The sequence below is a fragment of the Macrotis lagotis genome, chromosome 5 (genome assembly GCF_037893015.1).
Source record: "Macrotis lagotis isolate mMagLag1 chromosome 5, bilby.v1.9.chrom.fasta, whole genome shotgun sequence".
NCBI lineage: Eukaryota > Metazoa > Chordata > Mammalia > Peramelemorphia > Peramelidae > Macrotis > Macrotis lagotis.
In genome coordinates, this window is record NC_133662.1 from 239,830,649 (window position 1) to 239,852,858 (window position 22,210).

Consider the following 22,210-nt stretch of genomic DNA (forward strand, 5'->3'; position numbering starts at 1 on the left):
ATATTTCTTCCTTTTCTCCAGCAAACTAACCCTTAAAGCAAAGAACAAAAATCAGACAAAAATGACAACACATCAACTGAGTCCCATAGTTGATGCAGTGTGCATCGTCTTCTATCTTGGCAAAGGGAGAGAAGTTCATTTTCCAATCTCTTCTAGAGGCCCGTGTTGGCATAATTACAAAGTAGTGTTGTTTAAAAAGTTTACTTGTTTTTGTGACCATAGTTTTCTGACATTTTCCTATGCTTCTCTGTATTTCTCAAAGCAATATTCTATGCACATTTCCACATATAGTTTAGCCATTTCTCCATGGATGGCTAGGTTTCTTCATCTGCTCCAGTTCTTTGCTAAAACAAAAATCTATAAATATTTTGGTGTAGAAAAGGTTGTCAGCCCCTTTGGAGTGTTAGCCATAATTTTCTTAGGCTAAAAATGAAATAATAGTTTTATAAATGAAGTTTTCTTCTCTAGGAACTTATCTCTCCATAATGGATTATTTCCAAAGTGTGGTTTTTGTCAATATAGTTGTTTTGGTTTGTATTTTTAATTAATAATTTGGGATATTTCTTATGGCTGTTTGCAATTCTTTTGAGAACTAGTCGGCCACATCCTTTGACCACTTGTGGAATGGCTCTTGGTCTTATTTTAGTTCTCAATAGATCTCAGTGATTATTTTTTTTGTTATAGTCAGCTTTCCTTTACCCTACTTACAGAAGACTGTGAATTCTCTCCGTTTACCAGTTATGAGAGGTTCTTAGTCCTGTTTAAATTCTTTAATGCATATTATTGACTCTGAGTTTTCAGTCTATCCAAGTTTCATTTTCATAGCGCAGCTATCATCTCCATGATGCCTTCAGAGATCCAGGCATAGGGGTGTAGGGCATTGGTTCCCCCCCACTGAATGTCCAGGTGCCCCAACTGTTCCCCTCTAAGAAGGGGTCGCTGCCCTCTGCTGGGCATATTGTGAAACAGCAATAGAAGCTTCTGGCTGGGCTCCCTAGTCCCCGTTCCTGCCCCTACAGAGGACATGGCAAAGCCAGTTGGGTGCAAGGAGTCTTTATTATACCAAAGGAAAGTTGGCAGGGCCCAGGGCCGGACATGCAACATTCCCATGCAGCAGACAGTGAGGTGGGCCCTCCCCTTAGGTTCGAGCTTCTCTCCAGAGGACACCCCGGCCCAGCTTCTCCCAAGCTCCCAGCCTGGGCTGTCTCCTTAGCATCTGCCCAGGTCAGGCTTCATCTCTGGTCAGCTGAGGTACCTCGGCTGGTCTCCCTTGTGACCGAGTGAGGACCTCCTGATGGAGGTCTGCTAGACTAGAAAGGGGCCGGTGGGCTCCTCACCCTGATGGGCACAACACACAAGCCTGGAGCAACTCCCTAGCCTTTCTAGGACAGGCTCCTGAGCAGGAGCAGAAGGATCTAGAATGTGGAGCTTGGGGCCTGCCCCGAGGGAGGGAGAAAGAGTAAGGTGGCCTGAGGAGCTTGGAGGCCTGGGCAAAGGGCAGCAGACAGGATGCAGACCAGCCAGGACAAAAAAACCTCTCCCGCGTCCCCTTCCTGGGCTTCCCTCACTAAGGGTTGACTTGGCAAACTTGCACCTTCAACCAGGAGGAATCCTTGTCCTTCTGCAGGCTCCCTGCCACCAGGTGATGCCCAAGCAGGAGGCAACCCTGAGTGATGGGGTGGTGAGGCATGCCCACCCACCCAGCTGTCCTTTGACTCCTCCCAGCACAGTGTTGGGGCCAGATGAAGCTACTGCCCAGGAAGGGGGCAGTCAGACCCTCCCTCTGTCTCCCAGGCCTGCAACGACCCACAAAACAATCCATAATAATGGATTCCGGCAGTTGGGGATTGTACAAAGATGGGGTTTGATGGGGGGAAGTCCAAGAGCCTGGATAAAGGCAGGGGGCCTGATTGGGGTTCCCCTGTGCCCTTCCCTGGAGGGTCAGCTAGAGGGGGATTTCTAGGGAAGATGGCCTGGGCCAAGGTTGGCAGAAGCTCCAGAGGCCCTGGCTTCCCACGAGGATGGCAGAAGAATGCCCCCCCCAGGCTGCGCTGTGGCCAGGCCACGGGGTGAACAAATGGACCGCTGAGGAACTTCAAGGCACCAGGATTGTGAGCAGCGGCCAGGCTGCCCCTCAAAGACAAACAGTGATTGTAGCTTAAACTATGATTGCTAGAGGTGAAGAATGTGAGACACAAAGACAGAGGAAGAGGAGACAGACAAAAGAAGTGCTGTGGGGATGGCCTGGACTCGGCGGCTCTCCTGGCTCCCACAGGTTCAGGCACCAGAGTCGGTATGACGTCGCTTGTCCCCGTGTAGGGGCTGAACCAGGCCTCCTCAGCCCTGTGTCCCTGCTGCCTTCTGGATCAGAGGGATCTGTGGGGAAAGAAGAGAGCTTGGCTGCATCATGGGGGTTGCCCCCCACTCCCTCTCCCTCTGCACTCTCTCGTGGTGGGGCCCTGACTCACCTTGGACAGGTCCACTCCAGTGAGGGCATGAACAGAAGCTGGCAGCTCCGCCAACAGACGAGTCACCTCATTGGTCACCTTGCTGTTGTCTCCACTGAGCACCACGATCTCATCGATCTTGGTCAGTGGGGCTGACACCTTGGAGGCGATCTAGGCCGGGAGGGTTGAGGTCAGAATGGAGGAGGTGGCACTTGGGGCCTGGGGACTGGGAAACAGCGACTCAAGAGGGCAAAGAGAAGGAGTGTGAGGAGCCTTTGGGGAACCCACCCAGGTGGGGGAACCGAACAGCGTGGTCCAACAGCCCCAGGACCTCCGAGGGGTCTCGGTCTTGGTCCTCCAGGTCTCCCTGCCTCCCTTGGCCCATAGATCCCTGGGAGCCCTCTTACCGAGGGGAGGGCATCCAGTACAAGGGACAACTTGGCAGCATGGCCATACTGCTGGTAGGCCTCAGCCTTGAGTTTCATGCGCTCGGCCTCTGCCTTCCCCAGGGCCTCAATCACCATGGCCTCCGCCTCCCCAATCTTCCGAATCTTCTCAGCTTCTGCCTGGGCCAGAAGGACCTTCTTCACCCTGGGGGTGAAGGGAGAGAAGCAAAGGTGGTCAACCTGCAGTCCGGCCCTGGGGCCACACCCCACTGGCCCCCAGACCTTTCTGGCTGACCTAAGTGACTGCCTCCACTGATAGGGGCCCTCCCTCCCAGATGGTGGGCATCTGCCCCCTCCTCACTCAAGGCCTTTTCCCTGTCCTCTCCTATAAGCTTTGACTTGGACCAGGTGGGGTAGGGACAGCTTCTCCCAACCGGTCTTGGGAGCTGGATCTCCTGGGGCCTTTAGGGTTACCCCCACTTGAGCCCAGGACTTCCCCCCCACCATTCCCTGCTCTCACTTCTCTCCTTCTGCGATCTGCTGTATGCGGTGGGCCTCGGCCTCAGAGGGCTGCCGGATGGTGGACACCAGCTCCTTGGTGGTCCGAAGGATCTCCTGCTCCTCCACATCAATCTGCTTCTTTCTCTGCAACACCTCAATCTCCAACTCCTCCTGCCGGATTTTCTGCTGCTCCTTGGCTGCCTGGAGCTCATAGGCCAGCTGGGCCTCGGCCGTCTGAGAGAGAGGAGAGGTCACTGACCACTGGCCTCCCCCTGCTGGGCCCCACCCTGCACCCTGCAGGGCACCATCATCCCCACCTTGACGCTGACTTCCTCGGTGAAGGCTGACTTCTTCAGCTCAAAGGAGCGTTTGGAGTCGGCGATGTACGTGTCAGCCAGGAACTTCATGTCTAGCATCTCCTTCTTGCACTCAGCTTCCTGGGGAGGGGGGTGTAGCACAAGTCTGGGTGAGTCCCTGGGGGCTGGCCATTGACAGGCCATGTGACTGCTGTGCTGATGGGGATACCTGTGTTCAGATCTCGGGGGTGGCAGGAAGCCCTAGGTCAGGCCAGGGTCCTTCCTCCAGGCTGGGGTCCCCCCTTACCCTGATGCTGGCATCTCGCTCTGCCTCGGCCACGCCAATGTCGGCATCTCTCTGGACTTGGGCAATCTGTGACTTTCCCAGGGAGCTCAGGTAATTCACTTTATCATATACATCCTATGGGAATTTAAGAAGGAAAGTCAGCCCAAAGAGGATGGGGGGTGGACCCCCATAGAGGCTTCCCTCTGGCTGACCAGGAGCTCCAGACCAAAGAGTCCCATTCCTCCCCCCACCCCCCCAACCCTGGCTGTGAGGCTGTACCTTGATGGTGAAGCTAAGGATCTCAATGCCCATGCGTCCCACATCAGGGGCAGCCACTTCCCTCACCAGCTTGGCAAACTGGTCCCGATCCTGGTAGATCTGCTCCACCGTCAGGGTCCCTGAAGGGGGCAAAGGTCGGCTTGGCTTCCATCAAACCCTTTCTCCCACCTGCTACAGCAGAACAGAGCAATCTGGTATGGATGGAGCGTCCCAGGCTGCTGGGTCCCCAAGAGGCCAGAGAAGGTCCCCAGTGTTACTTAAATCCCTTTAGATTCACCTTTCCTTAGTTCCATTGACAGCAATAATGCCACCCCAAGAAAAAAGCGAGCCTGGGGTCAAGCCCACTCTCCACATGAGAGGTTCAAGTCTTACTGCCCATTTTACAGGTAAATAAAATGAGAATTGAGCAGGATCATGCAGACCAGGATTAAGCAGAGCTCCTTTCACTGTCCCACCTCCCTGCCTCTCCATGGTTCTCAAACAAACTCTGACTGTTGGAGAAAGGAAGGACTAAGAATGTGTCTGCTGGGGAGGAGCATGGGGTGGGGGGAGCCTTTAAAATATTGGGGGCATTCTCATTTCCCTGAAGCTGTGGAATGGATTTAGAGTCAAGGACCTGAGTTAAAATCTCAGTTCTGCTCCTGTACCCTTGGATGATACTGGGCAAATCATTTAACCATTTTAGGCCTCAGTTTCCCCGCCTGTATGTAATTGGTAAAATGAGTTCTCAGTCTGGGACCCTGTGGTGTTTCTTCTTCTCCGTTCTCTTGGACCTTTCAGTTTGTAATTCTGATGTTTCTCAAGTCTGGATGCTTCTCCTCCTGGGAACATTGAAGTCGATGTCTCCAGGATGAATTTCCAGCACGGGGTTCAACCCTCAGCTTCCACTCCAGAACTTGGCCCTGGATCAAGCTGGCCCCGGGCAGGTGAAAAACATCTTGGACTTTGAATGGAATAACCATGAGCAAAAGTCCAGAGGCCTCCTTGGCTGCAGCAAGGAAGGTGGTTGACCTGGCCCCCCTCTTCTGGAGTCAAGAAGGACTGGTGTGAGCTGTCTCCTGTCCAGGGGAAGGGGCACTAGAGTGGCCTTCTGTCAGAGCAGAGGGACTGACTTGTCCTGCCTAGCCCCCAAGGACAGAGCTAGAGGAGGGAACAGATAGGGATTGGACAGATGAAATAACTGGTGGTGTCTGACTCTTCGGGAACCTGTGGATCAGGCCACACACTGGCATGACAGAAGAAAGAACTGAGGCAAACAAGGTAAGAGACTTGCTCAGAGTCACACTGCTTCTAAGTATCTGGGTCCAGATTTGAATCTGAGTCTTTCTGATTCTAGGTCTGGCATTTTATCTATGGTAGCATGACCTAGCTGCCTCCTCAAAAACTGACAAAAAGTGGAAATGGGCTCTCAGGAGCTCATGGGTGCCTGCTACCTTTGGTAGGGGGCTGGGGGATTCCTGTTCAGGTATGGTTAGACTCAACAGCCTCTGAGGTCCAGGCCAAGGCAGCAAATCTGGGCTTTGGGGCTAAGGAGGGAAGGGGTGAAGCAGGATAGGAAGGAGAAAGGGAGGAGGGTTGGGGTCCTGGGCAAGAACTGCCCCCCACCTAAGATGGAGCGGAGGTGGCCCTCGAGGGTCTGCAGGACCACATTCTTGATATCATGGACATTTTTCCCCAGGAACTGTTCACAGGCCACAGCTAATAGCTCATTCTCAGTCATGATTTTCACCTGCAGAGAAGGAAGAAGCCCAGGAGGAGACAATGAGCTAGAGTAAAGGGTTGTTAAAAAAAAAAAAGGCTGGGCACCTAGGTGGCACAGTGGATAGAGCACCGGCCCTAGAGTCAGAAGGATGAGAGTTCAAATCCGACCTCACTTAATAATTATCTAGCTGTGTGACCTTGGGCATTGCCTTGCAAAAACAAAACAAAAAAAGAAGACTGGGCAGTTGTCTGCTCCCCTTCTCCTGGGGAGGATGGCTCTGCCACCCTTCTATCCCCCATGAGGCCAGTCTCAGGTGTGGATCCACAGAGATGGGGATGTTTCTCCCAGAGTGCAGAGACATACTTTCAGTAAGAAGTTGTGCTTTGTTTGTTGAGGAGTGCCCTGACATCTGGGTCTTAGCAGCAGTCCTGGGGGGGTTGAGCCCAGCTATCTGCACCTCTGCACTCACAGGGTCTTGCCTATGGGCTCCACTTTGCCCGCCCCTCGACCTGACCCCCCTAATTGGCATCTTGGCTCCTTGACAGGGTGACTCCCTGGCTAAGGAGTCTGGAGGCAGAGAAAGGAGAGACAGACTCAACAGACCAGAGGGAGCCTGTAGGGGTCTCTCTCCCTTGGTGATTGTACCCTTAGGTTCTTAAGTAAGTCCCCTCTGGCTCCCAGTGAATCCAGGCCCCTTCTTGGAGCCCAGGAGGTACCTGGAGTCATGGGCAACCTTCTAACACCTACAAAGACCTGGAGGTTGGAAGAGCAGAGGTCTCTGGGGAGGGGATGGCTGACATGGCCAGCCTGAGGCAAGAAGGTGGGGGGGGTGACTAGTTCTATCTAGGGATGGAGATGGCAAAGCAGGAGAGGTTAAAGCCAGGCCCTGAGAGTGACTGGGGCGAGGAAGCCCCTCCCCTAGGCTCCTGAGCCCCTGCTGGGGAGGGGTAATAGTGGAGAGAACATCTCCAACTGCCCAACGATGGAGCAGGCTCCTGCTTCAGCTCCTGTCCTCTCGCTCCCTCCCCACAGTCCCAATGGCTCGACCCAGAGTTACTATACCTGGGCCACACCCGTCACAGTTAAAGCTACCCCCTCGGCCGTCTCTACGTCCTCGCAACGGGGCTGCAACGTCATTATCTCTAGTGAAATCCTGTCAAGAAATGTAAAACACGTGCATGCATCTGAATGAGAGCTCTGAGGGTAGCTCCAGAGGCCTTGGTCACTCCAGCTGGGCAGAAGGGTCATGGGGTGGCCGGGCAGGGGTCCTGGACTGGGCTGAAGGTGGGGTGCAAAACAGGTTCCAGGAAAGAGAATAGAAACAGGCCAGATTCTTGGTCTGACCCCTGGAGGTGCACTGCTCCTCGCTCTTACTCATCAACCCCAAGGGAAGGCCATGGCAAAGACAAGCTGTTTCAGGGATGACCTAAAGGGTGGGAGAAGCTTCACCAAAGTTTGTTGGATTGGAGAATCCAGAGGGTGGACAGAACACCTAGGGCACTAACATCAGGGTCAAGTTAACTGAGTAGAAATGGACTCAAGTGGTCAGCTCCCAGTGGGCTGGGGTTGGCTTGGGGGCCTAGAAGAGTGTGAACAGACTAAACCGGGCAGACTGGCTAATACCACAAAGGAGAGTTATAGGGCACAGCTGGTGCTATGGAGGGAAAGTCTCTGAAGAGGAGGGTGATGGCCCAAAGGGGCTCCTGGGCTTCAATTGAGAGCATGTGGGACCTGAACCTTGAGGGTCCTGTCTTAGGTCACAGCAGGTAGTGGCATAACCCAAAATATCTGGGGACTGCATCCCTTGCAAACAACCCCTTCGCAGAGATTCTTACAGAAGTGGTCAGAGATAAACAGTAACTTTTGGGGGATAATAACTGACAACTGACCTAGAGCATCCTAAGACAAGAGTCCAGGGTAAAAAGCCCCCTGATCTTCCTAGCATGTAGGGGCAGTTGGATATGGAATGTGAAGGAAAAAGAGACCTTGAGAGTAATGGGAGAGGGAGAGAGATAAGGCGCTAGAGAGTTAAGGGTCAGGCTGACCCACCACTGAAGAAAAGTGACCAATCTGGGGTAGTTAGGTGTACAGTGGATAGAGCACCGGCCTTGGAGTCAGGAAGAACTGAGCTCAAATCCGGCCTCAGACATTTCATAATTACCTAGCTGTGTGGCCTTGGGCAAGCCACTTAACCCCATTGCCTTGCAAAGACCAAAACCAGAAATAAAAAGTTGTTAATCTTTCCTGTTTTGCAACTCAGTATTCCCAAATCACCCACTTGCACTGATTCCCCAGAGGCCTCCTCCCCTTCCTGTGGTCATCCTGTCTTTGTTCATTTGGTCAAGGTTAGAACAGAATCATCTGGACCAACTGATCTTAAGGAGGCAGCTCAGTTCCCATCTCTAGGTCTTTGCCCAGGCTGAGCCTCTTGCCTAGAAGGCTTTCCTTCAGAGCCTGGCTTAGGTGCCCCCTTTACCCGAAGCCTTTCCTGGTCCCTCCAGGGCTCAGGGCTTTCCACTCCACAATAATTAAATTTTTGCATTTACTCTGAACCCTGCTTCTGTACATAGGAGCTGTTTCCCTCTGGTAGGTTAGGTCTTAGAGGAGAGAGTATTTTGCTTATGCTTTTGGATCTGAGCACTAAGCACAGCACCCAATGGATCTGGTTCTTGTTTAACTGTGCTCTCTGCATTTCCATGGGAGGGGATCATGTTAGCTAAGCCCTTGGCCCAGAATTCTATTCTGGACTGTTTGGGGAAGGGGAGGAGAGGAATGGCAAAACTAGGGGTTCTCCCTTGGAGCTCAACCTCTAACCAATATGAGGAACCCAGCAGGAGGCGTCATTAACCCCTGGAGACTCTGGATGGAAAGATGCCTTGCCTCCCCCCCCACTCCCCCGAGAGCCTGGCATCTTGGCTCTGGCCCTGCTCAAATTCTGGGCCCCAAGATGAAGGGTACTTCTGCCCTCCAGCTGACTCTAAGGTTAGAAGGTGAATCTTCTCTAGTGGCTCCACTGCTGATCTCTGGCTCACATGCCCCAGTTTGGGGGTGGGGAATGGAGAACCTGCGTGGTCTAGGTCTAAGTCCTCCACTGCCTACTGAGAGAGGGTCGATACCAGAAGAAGACTCTGGGGGTGAGGGGAGCTTGAGCTGAACCCATCTCCTCCTACCTGGAGGCTCTTCTTACAGTCCTTAGTCCTCCAGTGTGGTGGACACTATGAATGTCCAGTTAGGTGAACCACACTGTTGGAGCAGCTGCCTTGGATGGGCCCGGTGGTCCCTGCCCTTGAGAAGCTCCCAGGCTCCCAGGGAGAGAGGGTGTCCTAAGCAGTGACATACCAGAGTCTCCTGCAGAGAATCAGCAGGAATCTTGAAGGGTGTCCGGGGAGCTCAGAGGTGAGGGGCATTCAGGCATCTGGATCAGCCCAAGCAAAGGCTGGAGACTGGAGAGAGGATTTTGGTTCAAGGAATATAAGGTAGCCAGTGGAGTGAGATCATCAAGTGTGCACTGCCGAGTTGTGGGGGGAAAGATGGAGTGGCAGGAAGGGACTGGGGACGAAAAGCCAAACAGAGCCTGGCTTAGGCTCTGTTCACTGGGTTCACATGACCCTACAGGTCCTAGGGAGCCAGTGGAGCTGGATGAAGATGAGGATGACAGTGATAAGCAGTGGAGGGGAGTAGTCAGACCTGCTCTTTAGAAGAATCCCAGGGTGGCTCAGTGGAGGACGGGTCAGTGAGAAGAGATGACAAGCAGGGATTCAAAAGAGAAAGCCCCTGAGGGAGGGCTGTGCCCATGAGGTGAGGGAAGGGGACCCTGGACGAAGTCTGGCAAAGGACAGCCCAGACAGAATGAGGAGGGGAGATGAGCAAGCTGAGAGGATACTGCCTTTGACAGAAACAGGGGAGTCCAAAGGAGGAAAGGGCTTGAGGGTGGTGGTGGGGGATGGGGAGTAAGAAAGAGCTGCATTTTGGACAGGCCTAGGTGGTACAATCAAGACAGCACTGGCCTTGGAGTCAGGGTCAGTCAAATCTGGCCTCAGACACTTAGGAGCTGTGTGACCCTGGGTAAGTCACTTTAACCCTGATTATCTCCAAAAAAGAAAAAAAGAAATAAATGCCTTTTGGGATATCTGGCTCAAGAGATCCCAAAACCAGCTAGGGGAACTGGCATCCAGAAGACAATAGATCCAAGAGGCTTCAGAATAGAGATGACCACCGAATGAATGACCAGGGGTTTGGCTGAAGACCTCACCAGGAGGCCTGGGGGGATTTCTGTGGTGTAGGTGGGTGAGGGTTCAGTGAAGGAAGAGGAGAACCTGGGGAGAACAGGGCAGAGAAGACCCAGAGAGCAGAAGAGGGGGACTGAGTGTGTTGGAGACTGCAGAGAGGTCAAGGAAGAGCAGGACCCAGCAAGCGGCCATTAGAAGAGTTGGATATATAATGAGCATATTACCTCACAGATCCACTGTGTATCAAATGATTTTGCCTTTTCAAGGAGAGGAGAGGAGAGGAGAGGGAGGGAATTTGGAACTCAAAAATGATTAAAAAAAAAACCACATGTTTAAAATTGTTTTTACATGTAACAGGAAAAAATTAAAAGTATTAAATGAATGTAATAAAACAATCACCATGCTAATACATAACTCATATGTTATTGATGTTCAATAATAGATTATTAATAATATACTGGATATAGAAAAATATAACAATACTTAAAAGAAAAAATATTAAATAAACCAAACAAAATAATATGCTAACATTGATATATTAATAATAAACAATAGACTGTATTAATATAAATAACATAATAAAATAACTGATGAGATAAATTAAAAATGTAAAATAAAAACATAAAAAGATTTGTAATTAGGATGTTATGGGAACTTTGGAAAGGCCAGTTTCATTTGACTCATGAGGCCAGAGCCCAGAGAGAAGAGGAAGTGACTTTGGTTTTCTCAATGAATTTAGCCGAGAAGGAACAAGTTCAGGAACTAACTGGTAGGGTCAGAGGAGGGTTTTTCAGGGAGGAGGAGCCATGGGCATATTTGCAGCCATGAGGGAAGGAAACTAGAAAATGTGAGATTAAAGATGAGAGAGAGGGGGAGAGCAGGGAGGCCAGGGGAGACAAGATGGGAAGGTGCCCCCCTCCCCCCCAAGAGATGATTTGCGCAAGGCTCCTTCCCATGGAGTCCCATGCCAAGGTGGGGAGAGGGTACGTGGCTGGCCCCGAGGAGGGGGATGGATGACGTGCCTTCAAAGCCTGTTGAAGACTGTCTTGTTGGGGTGGCTAGGTGGCGCAGTGGATAGAGCACCGGCCCTGGAGTCAGGAGTACCTGAGTTCAAATCCGGCCTCAGACACTTAATAATTTAGCTGTGTGGCCTTGGGCAAGCCACTTAACCCCATTGCCTTGCAAAAACTTAAAAAAACTGTCTTGTTATTGTTTTAAATGATGGCTAATATTTAATAATGGAATGGAGACCATCCCTCTGGTTTTGGCACAGAAAGGGGGGATTGTTGGGTCACTAGAAGATTAAGGAACAGACTTGATCAGCAAGGGCCATTCTGTTAGGATGGGGCCACGCCAGACCCACCTAGGTTTTAAAACTTAAAAAATCCTAAGAATAAGCCTTAGGTTCTTTTGTTTTTGTTTTTTTTGTAAGGCAAATGGGGTTAAGTGGCTTGCCCAAGGCCACTCAGCTAGGTAATTATTAAGTGTCTGAGACCGGATTTGAACCCAGGTACTCCTGACTCCAGGGCCGGTGCTTTATCCACTACGCCACCTAGCCGCCCCCTTAGGTTCTTTTATAAGGAGTGCCTCACCACTTTTCATCTCCTTTGAGGAAGAGAAAGGGATCCCTTCTTCCCAGCCCAGGCAGGTCCCACAATGAGTTGGTGACTATGCCCGGTGCTGGGAAGATGAGTGGGTGAAATGATCAGCGTGGTGGTGACCTGGGACTCAGTCTCCCTGAGAAGACACGTGCTTCCTGCTCTGGCTCCTGGCCCTGTCTAGAAGAGCTTGTCCCAAGTTCTTCCTCAGGTTGCTGGAGGACTCCCAGGGTCATCGGGACCCTCCCTATGCCCACGGGCCCAGGTGGGCACTTCTCATTGGCAAGGCTTTAATCTCTCCTCTTGTGGGCAAAGTAGGAGGGTGGAGGGAATGTGGTAGGTAGAAAAGGGGTGGGGGTGGCATAGGAAGCAGAGGCCAGAGTGGTATGCTGCTAGGAGAGAGACTTCCAGGGAGCCTGGGGTTGGTGGCATCTGCCTTCACTGCTCCCTGTCCCAAAAATGAGCCCCTCCCCCAAGTCCCACTTCTTGAAGGTCATTAGAAGGGCCCATCTTGCTGGTCAGACCAGAGTCCTTAGCTCTTCTGGTTCTCAGTTTCTGACACAGTCCCAAGGAGGGGGAGGGCAAGGGATCTGGAGAGCATCCATCGCTTGGGGGTGGAAGGGTGCCACACAGACATGTCAGCTGAAGCTACCTATACAACCAAAGCTGCAGGGGAGGGGGAAACGACAGAGGATCCACTTGGAAGATTGTTCCTTTAGCGGCGGTCTGCCTGGCCCCACAGGGCAAAATGAGGAAAGATTAGACACAGATGGAGGAAGCAGGTGGGTTATTACCTGTGCAACCCCTGTTACGAATAACGGGACCCCCTCCGACGTCTCAATATTCTCACAGCGACACAGGATGGTCATAACCTCCAGAGTCAGTCTGAGCAGCAGCCAGGGAGCGGGGGTGGGGGTGGGGGAAAGGAAGAGGAGGAGGAAAGGGGACACAGCAAATACATACAGTGGTTACCAGACAGGCACTGATACTCATTGCCCAGAGTGGGGTCAGGCACCCTAGACGTCTTTTCCCATCTTTCCCTCAACCCCAGATGTTTGCAAGCTGAGGTTTTTGAATGTGGGATTTTTTTGAATGCCCATTCCCCTGTGGTGCCAGTTCAACCACTGCTAGAGGAGCTCCCCCACCCCCCCCCAATGATTTTGAGGGAGAAGGTGCTAGGGGCAAGGAGGGCACTTGGGAAATCTGAGCTGGCAAATGGTGACAAATGGGCACCTAAAAGGCTGGTGGGTACTGCTACATTGGCCAAAGCTTGCCTGGCATAGTCTGAAGGAGTTTACTCCCTGCCAAAGACCAGAAGGCTCCCTTTTCCTAATTATGGGAAAGGGGGGGCACAGGAAACAAAACACAACAGTTTATGGGTAATTGTGCCCAGAGGGACAGTCTACCCAGGGGCTTATTCCCAGGAAACACTGCCCAGCCTAGATTTTGGCCTGCTCAGGTGTATGCTCAGGGGACAAAAGCCTCATCTGAATGTTGCCCACACATGGGGAGGAAGCTAGATCAGTCTCAGAGAACTCTATCAGGTCCGCCGCAGCCAGACTGGAACAACCCGGGACCGAATTGCTTGGTGGAAGGCAGGTGTTGGGCCATGCTATGTGACCTTCTGGTAATGTGGGTCTCTAAGAAGCGATTGCATCTATGTTCCTCTTGTGAAAGCCTTGGGGTGGGGAAAGGGAGGGGAGAAGCGGAAGGAGTCATCTGAAAAGCAAATTGGGAACAAATGAAGGAGCAGTGCCAGGGGCAAGGTTGGCCACAGAGAGAGGGCAGGAGAAGGCTGAGCTTACACCAGAGAGAAGAACCCCCCACCCAGGGCCCTGTCTTAGAGGCTGGTGGCTGCCCTCCTAGCACTGTGGGATCCCTGGCCAAGATTCCTCTATGCCATCTTCTGGGGGTCTAGATGACACTGATCCTGGCATGGCCTGCCTCTCCCTCTCCCTCAGGTGGTCCACCCTCCCTGCCTGTGTGGGTGTGTGTGGACTGTGCTGCAGATGGTCCATTTGGAGGTCTGGTTTGGGGGGCTTTCCTTGGTTTGTTCCCTCTCTCTGGAGGCTGATGCAGTGAAAGCTGGCTCCCAGAGCAAGCTCTGTGCTGGAAGCCAGGAGGGAGAGCAGAAGGGAGAGGAGGAGGAGGAGGAAGGGAAGGAGAGGGAAGGCTGCAGCTCAGAGGTGGAGGGAGAACCAGGGATCAGAAAGAGATGGCTTCCTCATGCTGGTGGGATAAGGGAACAAGGAGAAGGAGAGAAGAGGTTCGGGCAGCTCAGGGATGTCACAGAAGGAAGCACCTTCTCTGAGGGGTAGTGGTCAATGGTCAGGTGCCTGGGTCTGGACAAATCCTGCCTAATCCTGTTTGCAGGAGGAAGTTGAAGTCCCTGGCTAGAACTCACTAGATTGGAGTGTCAGTCAAATGCCCCTAAAATAAGTTTGGGGAAGAGGAGAGCGGGCTGTGGGCCATGCCCGAGAGATGAACCTTCAGAGTCACAATGGGGCAGGAAGAGGACACTAATAGTCACCCTCTCAGACCCAGTGGGGTGTAGGCTGGTGGCATCAGACTCAAGACCAGATCTTGGATTCTCAAGCAAGGCCTGGAGCCTCCTGCTCTCTGGTTCTGCTCCCTGCCCCCTATAGCGCTGGCATGGAGTCCTGTAACATGGGTCAAGAGAGGTGAAGGAGCCTGGCGCCTGGGTCAAGGCTTTATTTCTGCTCTTGCAGGAATTTCATGTTCCCTCTCTGGCTCTCTGCTCCTGTGAAATGAAGAGGCCCAGCAGCTCTGGCACACTAGGATCCAAGTGGGCAGGTCCCTCCCAGGGAGGCACACGTCTGCTGGGTTTTCCCCGCTTTTGTAGGGCCAAGTCTCTGCTGAAGCCCCCAAGACCAAGAAGAAAGGCTTATGTTTGAGTGAGAGATAAGGAGGAGATGAGGAAGAAGGAGGAAGAAATAGAGAGCCAGAGCCCTGAAGAAGCTCGGCAAGGGGAACCATCTTTCCCTGGGGTGACACTCAGGTTGGGGGGGTCGTCAAACTTTTCAATATGTTTTCCACTACCACTCTGATTTTCAAGTTAAGATACTCCCCAGAAGAATTCTGAGAGCTGACTTGGAGCTGGGGGGGGGCACCTGCCTTCCCTATGGGTCAGCTGTCTAGCCTCTTTCTGGAGGGAAGCATGACATTAGGCCCATCTCCCAACTGGAACTGCCTTGGTCTCTGGGTCTGACCTGCCTTCAATCAACTGCACATGCCCCACGAAGTCTTCTTAGCTTGATCAAAAAAGAGGTCTCTAGCTAAATGTCATGTTCCCCGTGATCCTTGTCCCTCCTTACCCCCCACAAAGGACACTTCAATAACTACCTGGAAAGAATGTAAATATTTAATTTCTATTTATCACTTCTACCTGGATTTCTACTCTTTGGAGAAATGGATTGTTTGAGAGCAAGGATGTTCCCAAGAAATGACACCTGAATTCTCTGGAATGCTATTGATACCAGTCCCAAAAGGAAGGGCTTCCACTGCCAATCTGGCAATGCAACTTCTACCCAGTAACCTTGGGTGCCACAGGACAACTTTCAGGGGCCAGTCCTGATCACCAGGGAGAAATTCTCCACTGCCCCCCCCGCCATCCTCCCGGCTCCCCCTCCAAATCCCTTACCTCTGTGTATCTGAGACGAACCACCATGCCCAGGCCCAGCCTCCGGACACATACTTCTTCGTATCCGGACTGAAGCAGCCTCCTGCAAAGCAAGCCAGGGAGGCTTCATGGGTCTGCAGCTCACAGGATCTCAGAGATGCAAAGGACAAGGGGGTCGTCTCTGATTCAGTGTCCAGGGACTTTTTACCAGCATCCTGGGCTCAGAGGGCCAAGAGGCCCATGAGAGCCCCCAGGCTATTCTGCTTGTAGTTTGATTTGTTGGAAGGATTGTCTTTACATTAAAGCCAAGCTTGCAAGCTCTTGTTACCTGCTCTATTTCATTCTTTCCAGGGGCTGTGAGCTGTTCTAGTTCTAGCTGAGGAGAAATACCGGTTCTGACATCTTTTTTTTTTAATTAAAAAAATTTATTTAAGGCAATGGGATAAAGTGAATTTGCCCAAGGTCACACAGCCAGGCAATTATTAAGTATCTGAGGCTGGATTTGAACTCAGGTACTACTGACTCCAGGGCCAGTGCTCTATACACTGCACCACCTAGCTGCACCTGGTTCTGACAAGCACTAAATATGTGGGGGAGGCACTTGGACACAAGCATTTGAGGAAGGCTGTAATCTAGATGGGGAGACAAGACACAAGAAAAAGGAGAAAGACACTACAAGGTAAACAATGTGTTCTTGTTGCTATGGTTTGTCCTTCAGGTTTTTTTTTTTGGGGGGGGTTTGCAGGGCAATAGGGTTAAGTGACTTGCCCAAGGTCACACAGCTGGGTAATTATTAAGTGTCTGAGGGCCAGATTTTTACCTCCAGGACCGGTGCTCTATCCACTGTGCCCCCTAGCTGCCCCTTGGTCTTCATTCTTGAAGATGACCACAACATCAGGAAGGTGATACCATGACTCACAAGTGAATTGGATTTGAGGAGGGGGAGCTGTGCTAAATCTCCAGCCTCACTGTCCCCTCCAGAGCCATATGGGTCCAGGGGCCAGATATGGATCAAGAGGACTGGAGACAGTCCTGGATGCAGTGGGAGATCTTGGTCTTTTTAAGCTGAAGTTTTTCCCAGGTCTCAGTTTGATTGAGGCAACAATCCCACTCAGTGACTAAAGTGAGGTTAAGAAAGCAAAGCAAAGAATGGCCTCTTTTGCTTAGTAAAAAAAAAAAAAATTTAATTTGGGAGGAGAGGATCTTCAGAATCCTGGACAAATGTCTGGACAAATAGAAACAATTGCTCTTTACATTCACTCTGAGCCAAATAGGGCCCAAACAATGACCAAGTGGGGCTTGGCCTGGGATGGATTGTTGGCCATCGAAGAGAACAGAGTGATTTGGAGCTTGTGAACCCCAAGATATCTTGCCAAGTTTCACAGAGGTAAAAACTATAAAGGGGAAAAGATGGGGGGGAAAGAGAAATGGGGAGGGAGAGAAAGGAAGGAACATATGAATGTACTGGGAGAAATGTCCAAGCAATGCCCATGAGAGCATCCAGGCAGGTAGTGCTCAAAGGCAAGGGACAACTGAGGAGGGTACACCTTGAGGTACAAGTGGGAGACCCAATGGGGAGGAGAGCAGAGGGTTGGTCTGACTCTACAAGGGAGGTAGGCCAAGGGCCAGTTGGGAGGCTTGAAAACCAAAGGCAACAATAAAACTCATAAGTAGGGAGGGCATGGCTGATATCAATCGGCAGGGATCTGGGGGTCTAATTCTGGCTTGGTGACCTTGGACAAGTCTTTAGCCTCTACTTCCTCACCTGTACAGGGGGGAGGTTAGACCAGATGGCTCTTTGGCTCCCTTCCCGCTCTCTCATTCTATAACTCAATATTCTTGGGGGCTGGCCCACCCAAAGCAGGGTTTCACGTTCTCATCAGAGAACACGAAACCAACCTTGAAATCTGAATCTTCTTTAGGACAAAATGAAATCAGAGGTGGGTCCACAAATCACTCCTTGTCTGGGAACCAAAGCAAGTGTTGCTCATGGGCCAGCTCCCATGGCACAGTGGAAAGAGCATTGGGTTTAAAGTCAAAGGACCTGAGTTCAAATTCAGCTCTGCCACTGACCACCTGTTCTATGGTAGGTAATATCACAACTTCTCTGGGTCCCATTTCTTTTCATCCATAAAATGAGGGAGACGGGCTAGTCATCCAACAAGTGCCTAGTATGTGCTAGGTAGCTCATGGGAAAGGGTGCTGGAATGGGAGTCGGGAAGCCCTGAGTTCAAATTTAGCCTCAGACATTTTCTAGCTGTGTGACCCTGGGCAAGACACTTAAGCTCTGTTTTCCTGACAGCCAGCCAGATGGTTCAACGCATAGAGAACTGGGCAAGGAGCCAAGAGGATTGAGATTGCACTTGGGATAAAGAGCTGTCTCTGCCCCCCCCCCCACAAGGGTAAGAGCAGACCTCAGATCCTGACCTAGCACTTCCTTAGCCCAGGTGGGGTTGGCCAGGCCAGGCTGACTACACCAGGGCTACGGGGACTGTGTGGGAGAGCTGAGAATGCAGGGCTACTACCCCTGCCCCACTTTTGTCCTGGGTCTGCTGACTTTTTAGTCTGCTTTGCCAATGAGAGGGAGGCCAGGCCAAAGAAGCTGGAAGAACTCCAGATGGGCAGCAACAACAGGAAGGAAGCATGTGCTTTCTGGCCAGCCTTTCTGCCCCTCATTGCCTCAGGCCTGCAGGCCTCACCAGGCAGAGGGGTTGCTTCAGCAGCCAGCCCCTCTATCCCCTGCTTCTATGGTGGTCCCCTGTACCCCAAACCTTGCTTTTCTGGCCATCTGACCATGTTCTTGATGGCTCTGTGGGGAACATAGGGGAAGGTGAGGCTGGAGGAGTGTCTAGTCACTGTGGCAGTAAGGAGGCAGGTGCCCTTTTTATTCCACCATTGTCTTCTTAGCCCTAATTGTATTTTCTCCAGTGTCCTCCACCATGTCTCCTGGTATCCTGCCAATTTGGCCTCTGAATGGCATGTCACCCTCTCCCTTGCCAAAGTAAGTCTCTCAGTATTGATCTCCCCATACATTCAGAGTTGGGCCAAAAGACAAGCCAGTGTCTGGCCTCCCAATGGGCCCTTGGGAAAGGCCTGTGAACTGCTAAAGGGAGAAGCCCAAGAGGCTTCCCAGTTGCCTGGGGACCAGGAGCTAGAAACCCACAGAGTTTGCACTAGTGAGCTTGGGGGTAGAGAACCATGGAGACATCCAAGATTTAATTCTCAATCCCCAATTCTCAAGACAGACTGCAGGGTAGGGGGAGTGTTAACCTTAAAATCATGAAGAACCTGGGTCATAGTCTAAGATGATAATCGCATGATGGTGGGCACCTCATTTAACGTCTCAAAACCTCTGGCTGGTGCATTTGTAAAACAGGGACATGGGGGCGGGAGTTAGGTGGCACAGTGGATAGAGCACTGACCTGAGTTCAAATCTGACTTCAGACACTTAATAATTGCCTAGCTGTGTGACAACCCCATTGCCCTAAAAAAAAAAAAAAAATCAAGGACATTAACATCTATAACTACCTCATAAGGTGGTGTGAAGATCAGATTAGATAATGTACAAAAAAGTGCTTTATAAATCTTAAAGTATTATGCGACCATCCCTTTGAAGGGTCTAAGTGAAAAGTAAGAAAGACAAGAAGAATTTGTTCCAGAGGAGGATGGAGAGGGTTGGCTAGGGATTTGGTTGAATTTACTTCTAGAGGTCTAGAAGGGTAGGAGACAGTAACAGAATCCCTCTAGGCTGGGTCTTAAAGGAGACTGGACTCAAATGGCTAATGGTAGGTTTTTCTTGACCCTTCCCCTAAGGACTGTGGAGTCACAGGGGGGTTGGGAATGTGGAATCTCCCTAATGCAGAGACCTGGGTTAGGAGCCTACCCTCTTTTCCCCAAAGTTCCACAAGATGATGAGCCTTACCTCCCAGCTTGAAGCATCCCAAGATCTGGGGCTGAGGACTACAGCCTTCCTTTTTTTGTTATCCTCCCTAGGTCTAATCTGTGAGATAAAGGAGCCAAGTTCTGGATCTCCATTTAGTCAAGAACAGTGAGTTCATAGGTTTTGGCTCAGGGATTCTACTTAGGGGCATATGTCTCCAGCAGCTCCAAAGATGGGAACCATTTGGGTAGAACACTACCCACTAATAGTGTGAAATGGTTTATCACTAGAATGGAATATTCTAGTGCAATAAGTGAGGAATTAAAAAAAAAAAGTGAGGTCAGAGGAACACAGGAAGAAGCAAATTGGATTAATCTTCCAAGGAAACCTTAAGGGGGTGGGGGGAGGGAAGAACAGGTTCCTAGCTCAGGACTTTGTACACCTCAGGCAAAGAAAAATCAAGAACTTTTCCAAAGAACAGGTAAAACACCTCCCCATAGTGGTGAAAAGGTAAGAGCCAATATGGCCCAAGGCCAGGGGGATTTTTTCACTTAGCCTGTTTCCCTTTTTGACAAAGGAAGCTTTGATTAGGAGAAGGCGGAAAAACAAAAGGAACCAGTCTAGTTCACTTTTTTTTTTTAAGGTTTCGGCAAGGCAATGGCTTGCCCAAGGCCACACAGCTAGGTCATTATTAAGTGTCTGAGGCTGGATTTGAACTCAGGTCCTCCTGACTCCAGGGCCCATGCTCTATTCACTGAGGCACTTAGATGCCCCATCTAGTTCACTTTTTTTTTTTTGAGGTTTTTGCAAGGCAAATGGGTTTAAAGTGGCTTGCCCAAGGCCACACAGCTAGGTCAATAAAGTGTCTGAGGCTGGATTTGAACCCAGGTCCTCCTGACTCCAGGGCTGGTGCTCTATCCACTACGCCACCTAGCTGCCCCCCAGTTCACTTTTAAAAAATGACCTCTTCACTCTTCTCCAGCTCCAGGGTGTGATCCCCACTCCCCCAAACACCCTGGTCTCAGACACACATTACATACATGCTAAAGGAGATCAAAGGAAGCAAGGTCAAGAACAGGGGCTCTAGAGCCATCAATCACAGTTACAAACTACCAGTGTGACTGATGGGATCTCAGCAGATACCCCAGCCCCAATTTCCTGACTCCCTCAGAGGACTCCGTTAGAATAGAATAGCAAGTCCACCTAAACCTAACTCCTGTTTAGGTCAGCTAATAAGAAAACAGAATCAACAGGATGTTGACCTGAACCCTGGATCATCAGTCACAGAAGGGACTTTCCCTAGAGTGGGGCCTGCTGCAGTACCCTTCTTTGCTGACTTGTGGGGGGACTTAGGAGAAAATCAAGCAATTCTAATAGCATTATCCTACATTAATACCCCCTAAGTGGGGTTTTCTGGGTAACCACCAGTTACACCAAGGCTTTGTGGGCCCCCTGGCTCTTTAAAAATTCCTTCAAAGGGAGTCTAACTCTATAAATGATCACCAGGAGATCCTGCATGGTGATTTTGAGCACCCTGTCTCCTTTTAAGGAGCGGAGTCGCTGGGGAGTGTGAACCCAAAAGAAATAAATGTTTAACTTTGCCTGGTTTTCCCCAGCCCAGCACCCTGCTTCTCCTTGAGAGCAGAGCCCCGAGTTGTGTGATCATTAATAAATACCATAGCTCAGTTTTAGAGATGGTTTGATGTGTAATATCATGCCTGTGGCAACTTCACAGGGCCTCAGTTTCCTCATCTGTTAAAAAGGACTAGCTCTAAATTGATGTTCCTAGGAGGCGAGGCAAGGGGAGCCTGGAATAAAGCCCTCCCTTCCTCTGTTTGTGATAAGCCCCTACCATCATATCAGCCGTACCACTTCCTTGATGCCAGGGCTGTGTAGTGGAGACCAGCCAACTCCACCTTCTGGTCTCTGCCTTTCTATAGGCGTAAGAAGTACCCACCCTTCCGTCCTCCCACCCCTTGTTTCCCCAATCTGGAAATCTTTTCTCTCTGAAAAAATGGTCTGAAACCTTGGTTCAACTAGGTCCAGTGGCATCTTGGTAACTGTTCTGGGAAGGAGATGCTTCAGATGCTGCTTCCTGGGGAACAGCAGGAAGTCTTAGGAATACTCCACAGAGATGGGAGAGAGTTCTGGGCAAAGATCTGGGAGTTCTCCCAGGAAAGAGACCCAGGGAAGGTGGTCCATGCAAACCCACCTCTCACCTAGGGAGTGAGTGACCTTGGCTAAGTCACCTCAGTTTTCATCTCTACAGTGATGGCGTTGGACTAGAGGATTTCTTTTGTGAGAAATAAATCTTTAAAAGAAATACAAGATCTCCGGGAGAATGAGGTAACAAACACGGAACAGACTCCCGCGGGAGGGGGTGCGGCAGAGACAGCTTATGTGCCTGCTTCACGCGCCCCGCGGCATGTTATTCTGGGGGCCCGAGTCCTTCGGTGTCTGGGCTGGCCCGGGCCCACCGTCCTCCCCCTCCCCTGCAGCTGGCGGGGCGCCCCGACCTGTGGCTCCGCCGGGGCCGCCGACAGCGCGGGGTGCCCCCGCCCCCGGACACCCCCAGGCGCCCACCGGGGGGCGCTGCCCGCCGCCCCCTCCCCGGGCCCCCCCAGGGGCCGCAGGGCGGCGCCGGCGCGGGCCCCCCCCCCCCCCGTAACGGTCTGCGCGGGGCCCGGGGGTGGGGCCTGCCCGGAAGCCCCGCCCCCCGCTGCCCCGCCCGGGCTGGCCGCTGAGCCCCAGCCCCGGGGCGCCCCCGAACCTCTCCTGCCTTCCCCGGGGCGTCCGGCCCCCGCCCTCACCTGACACCACCAGCGCCTCGTTGGGGCCCACCGTGTAGCAGTTGCCCATGGCCGCGGCGCCCGCACCGGGATGGGGCCGCTGCGCGCACTCGCGCCTCTGCGGGCCGGGCCGGGCAGCCGGCCAAGTGCGCCTGCGCCCCGAGGCGCGCCCCGCCC

At 51.8% G+C, this 22,210-nt stretch overlaps 1 protein-coding gene across 9 annotated transcripts; it reads right to left on the bottom strand.

Moving 5' to 3' along the window:
- Positions 1 to 98: 98 nt before the first annotated feature.
- FLOT2 (flotillin 2) lies at positions 99 to 22,195 on the bottom strand. Of its 9 annotated transcripts, none has more exons than XM_074189080.1 (12): positions 19,287 to 20,048; positions 15,386 to 15,467; positions 13,346 to 13,443; positions 12,519 to 12,609; positions 5,801 to 5,924; positions 4,196 to 4,314; positions 3,938 to 4,051; positions 3,652 to 3,771; positions 3,354 to 3,568; positions 2,855 to 3,038; positions 2,469 to 2,618; positions 99 to 2,376 (listed from the first exon to the last, which is right to left on the bottom strand). In XM_074189080.1, the coding sequence occupies exons 1-12, from the start codon at positions 19,301 to 19,303 to the stop codon at positions 2,338 to 2,340; spliced, it is 1,353 nt and encodes a 450-aa protein (XP_074045181.1). In that variant the 5' UTR covers positions 19,304 to 20,048; the 3' UTR covers positions 99 to 2,337. The 9 variants fall into 9 exon arrangements, with proteins under 9 accessions (XP_074045181.1, XP_074045186.1, XP_074045185.1 ...); XM_074189085.1 differs by lacking the exon at positions 19,287 to 20,048 and adding an exon at positions 21,761 to 21,779 and having other exon boundaries at positions 103 to 2,376; XM_074189084.1 differs by lacking the exon at positions 19,287 to 20,048 and adding an exon at positions 22,055 to 22,160 and having other exon boundaries at positions 104 to 2,376.
- Positions 22,196 to 22,210: the final 15 nt, after the last annotated feature.

Excerpts from the sequence above, each read along its gene's own strand:
- FLOT2 (XM_074189080.1), bottom strand. Across the intron at positions 3,569-3,651 it reads CCGAGGAAGTCAGCGTCAAG|ACGGCCGAGGCCCAGCTGGC; the intron begins GTGGGGATGATG and ends CCTCTCTCTCAG. Across the intron at positions 3,039-3,353 it reads CAGATCGCAGAAGGAGAGAA|GGTGAAGAAGGTCCTTCTGG; the intron begins GTGAGAGCAGGG and ends CTTCACCCCCAG.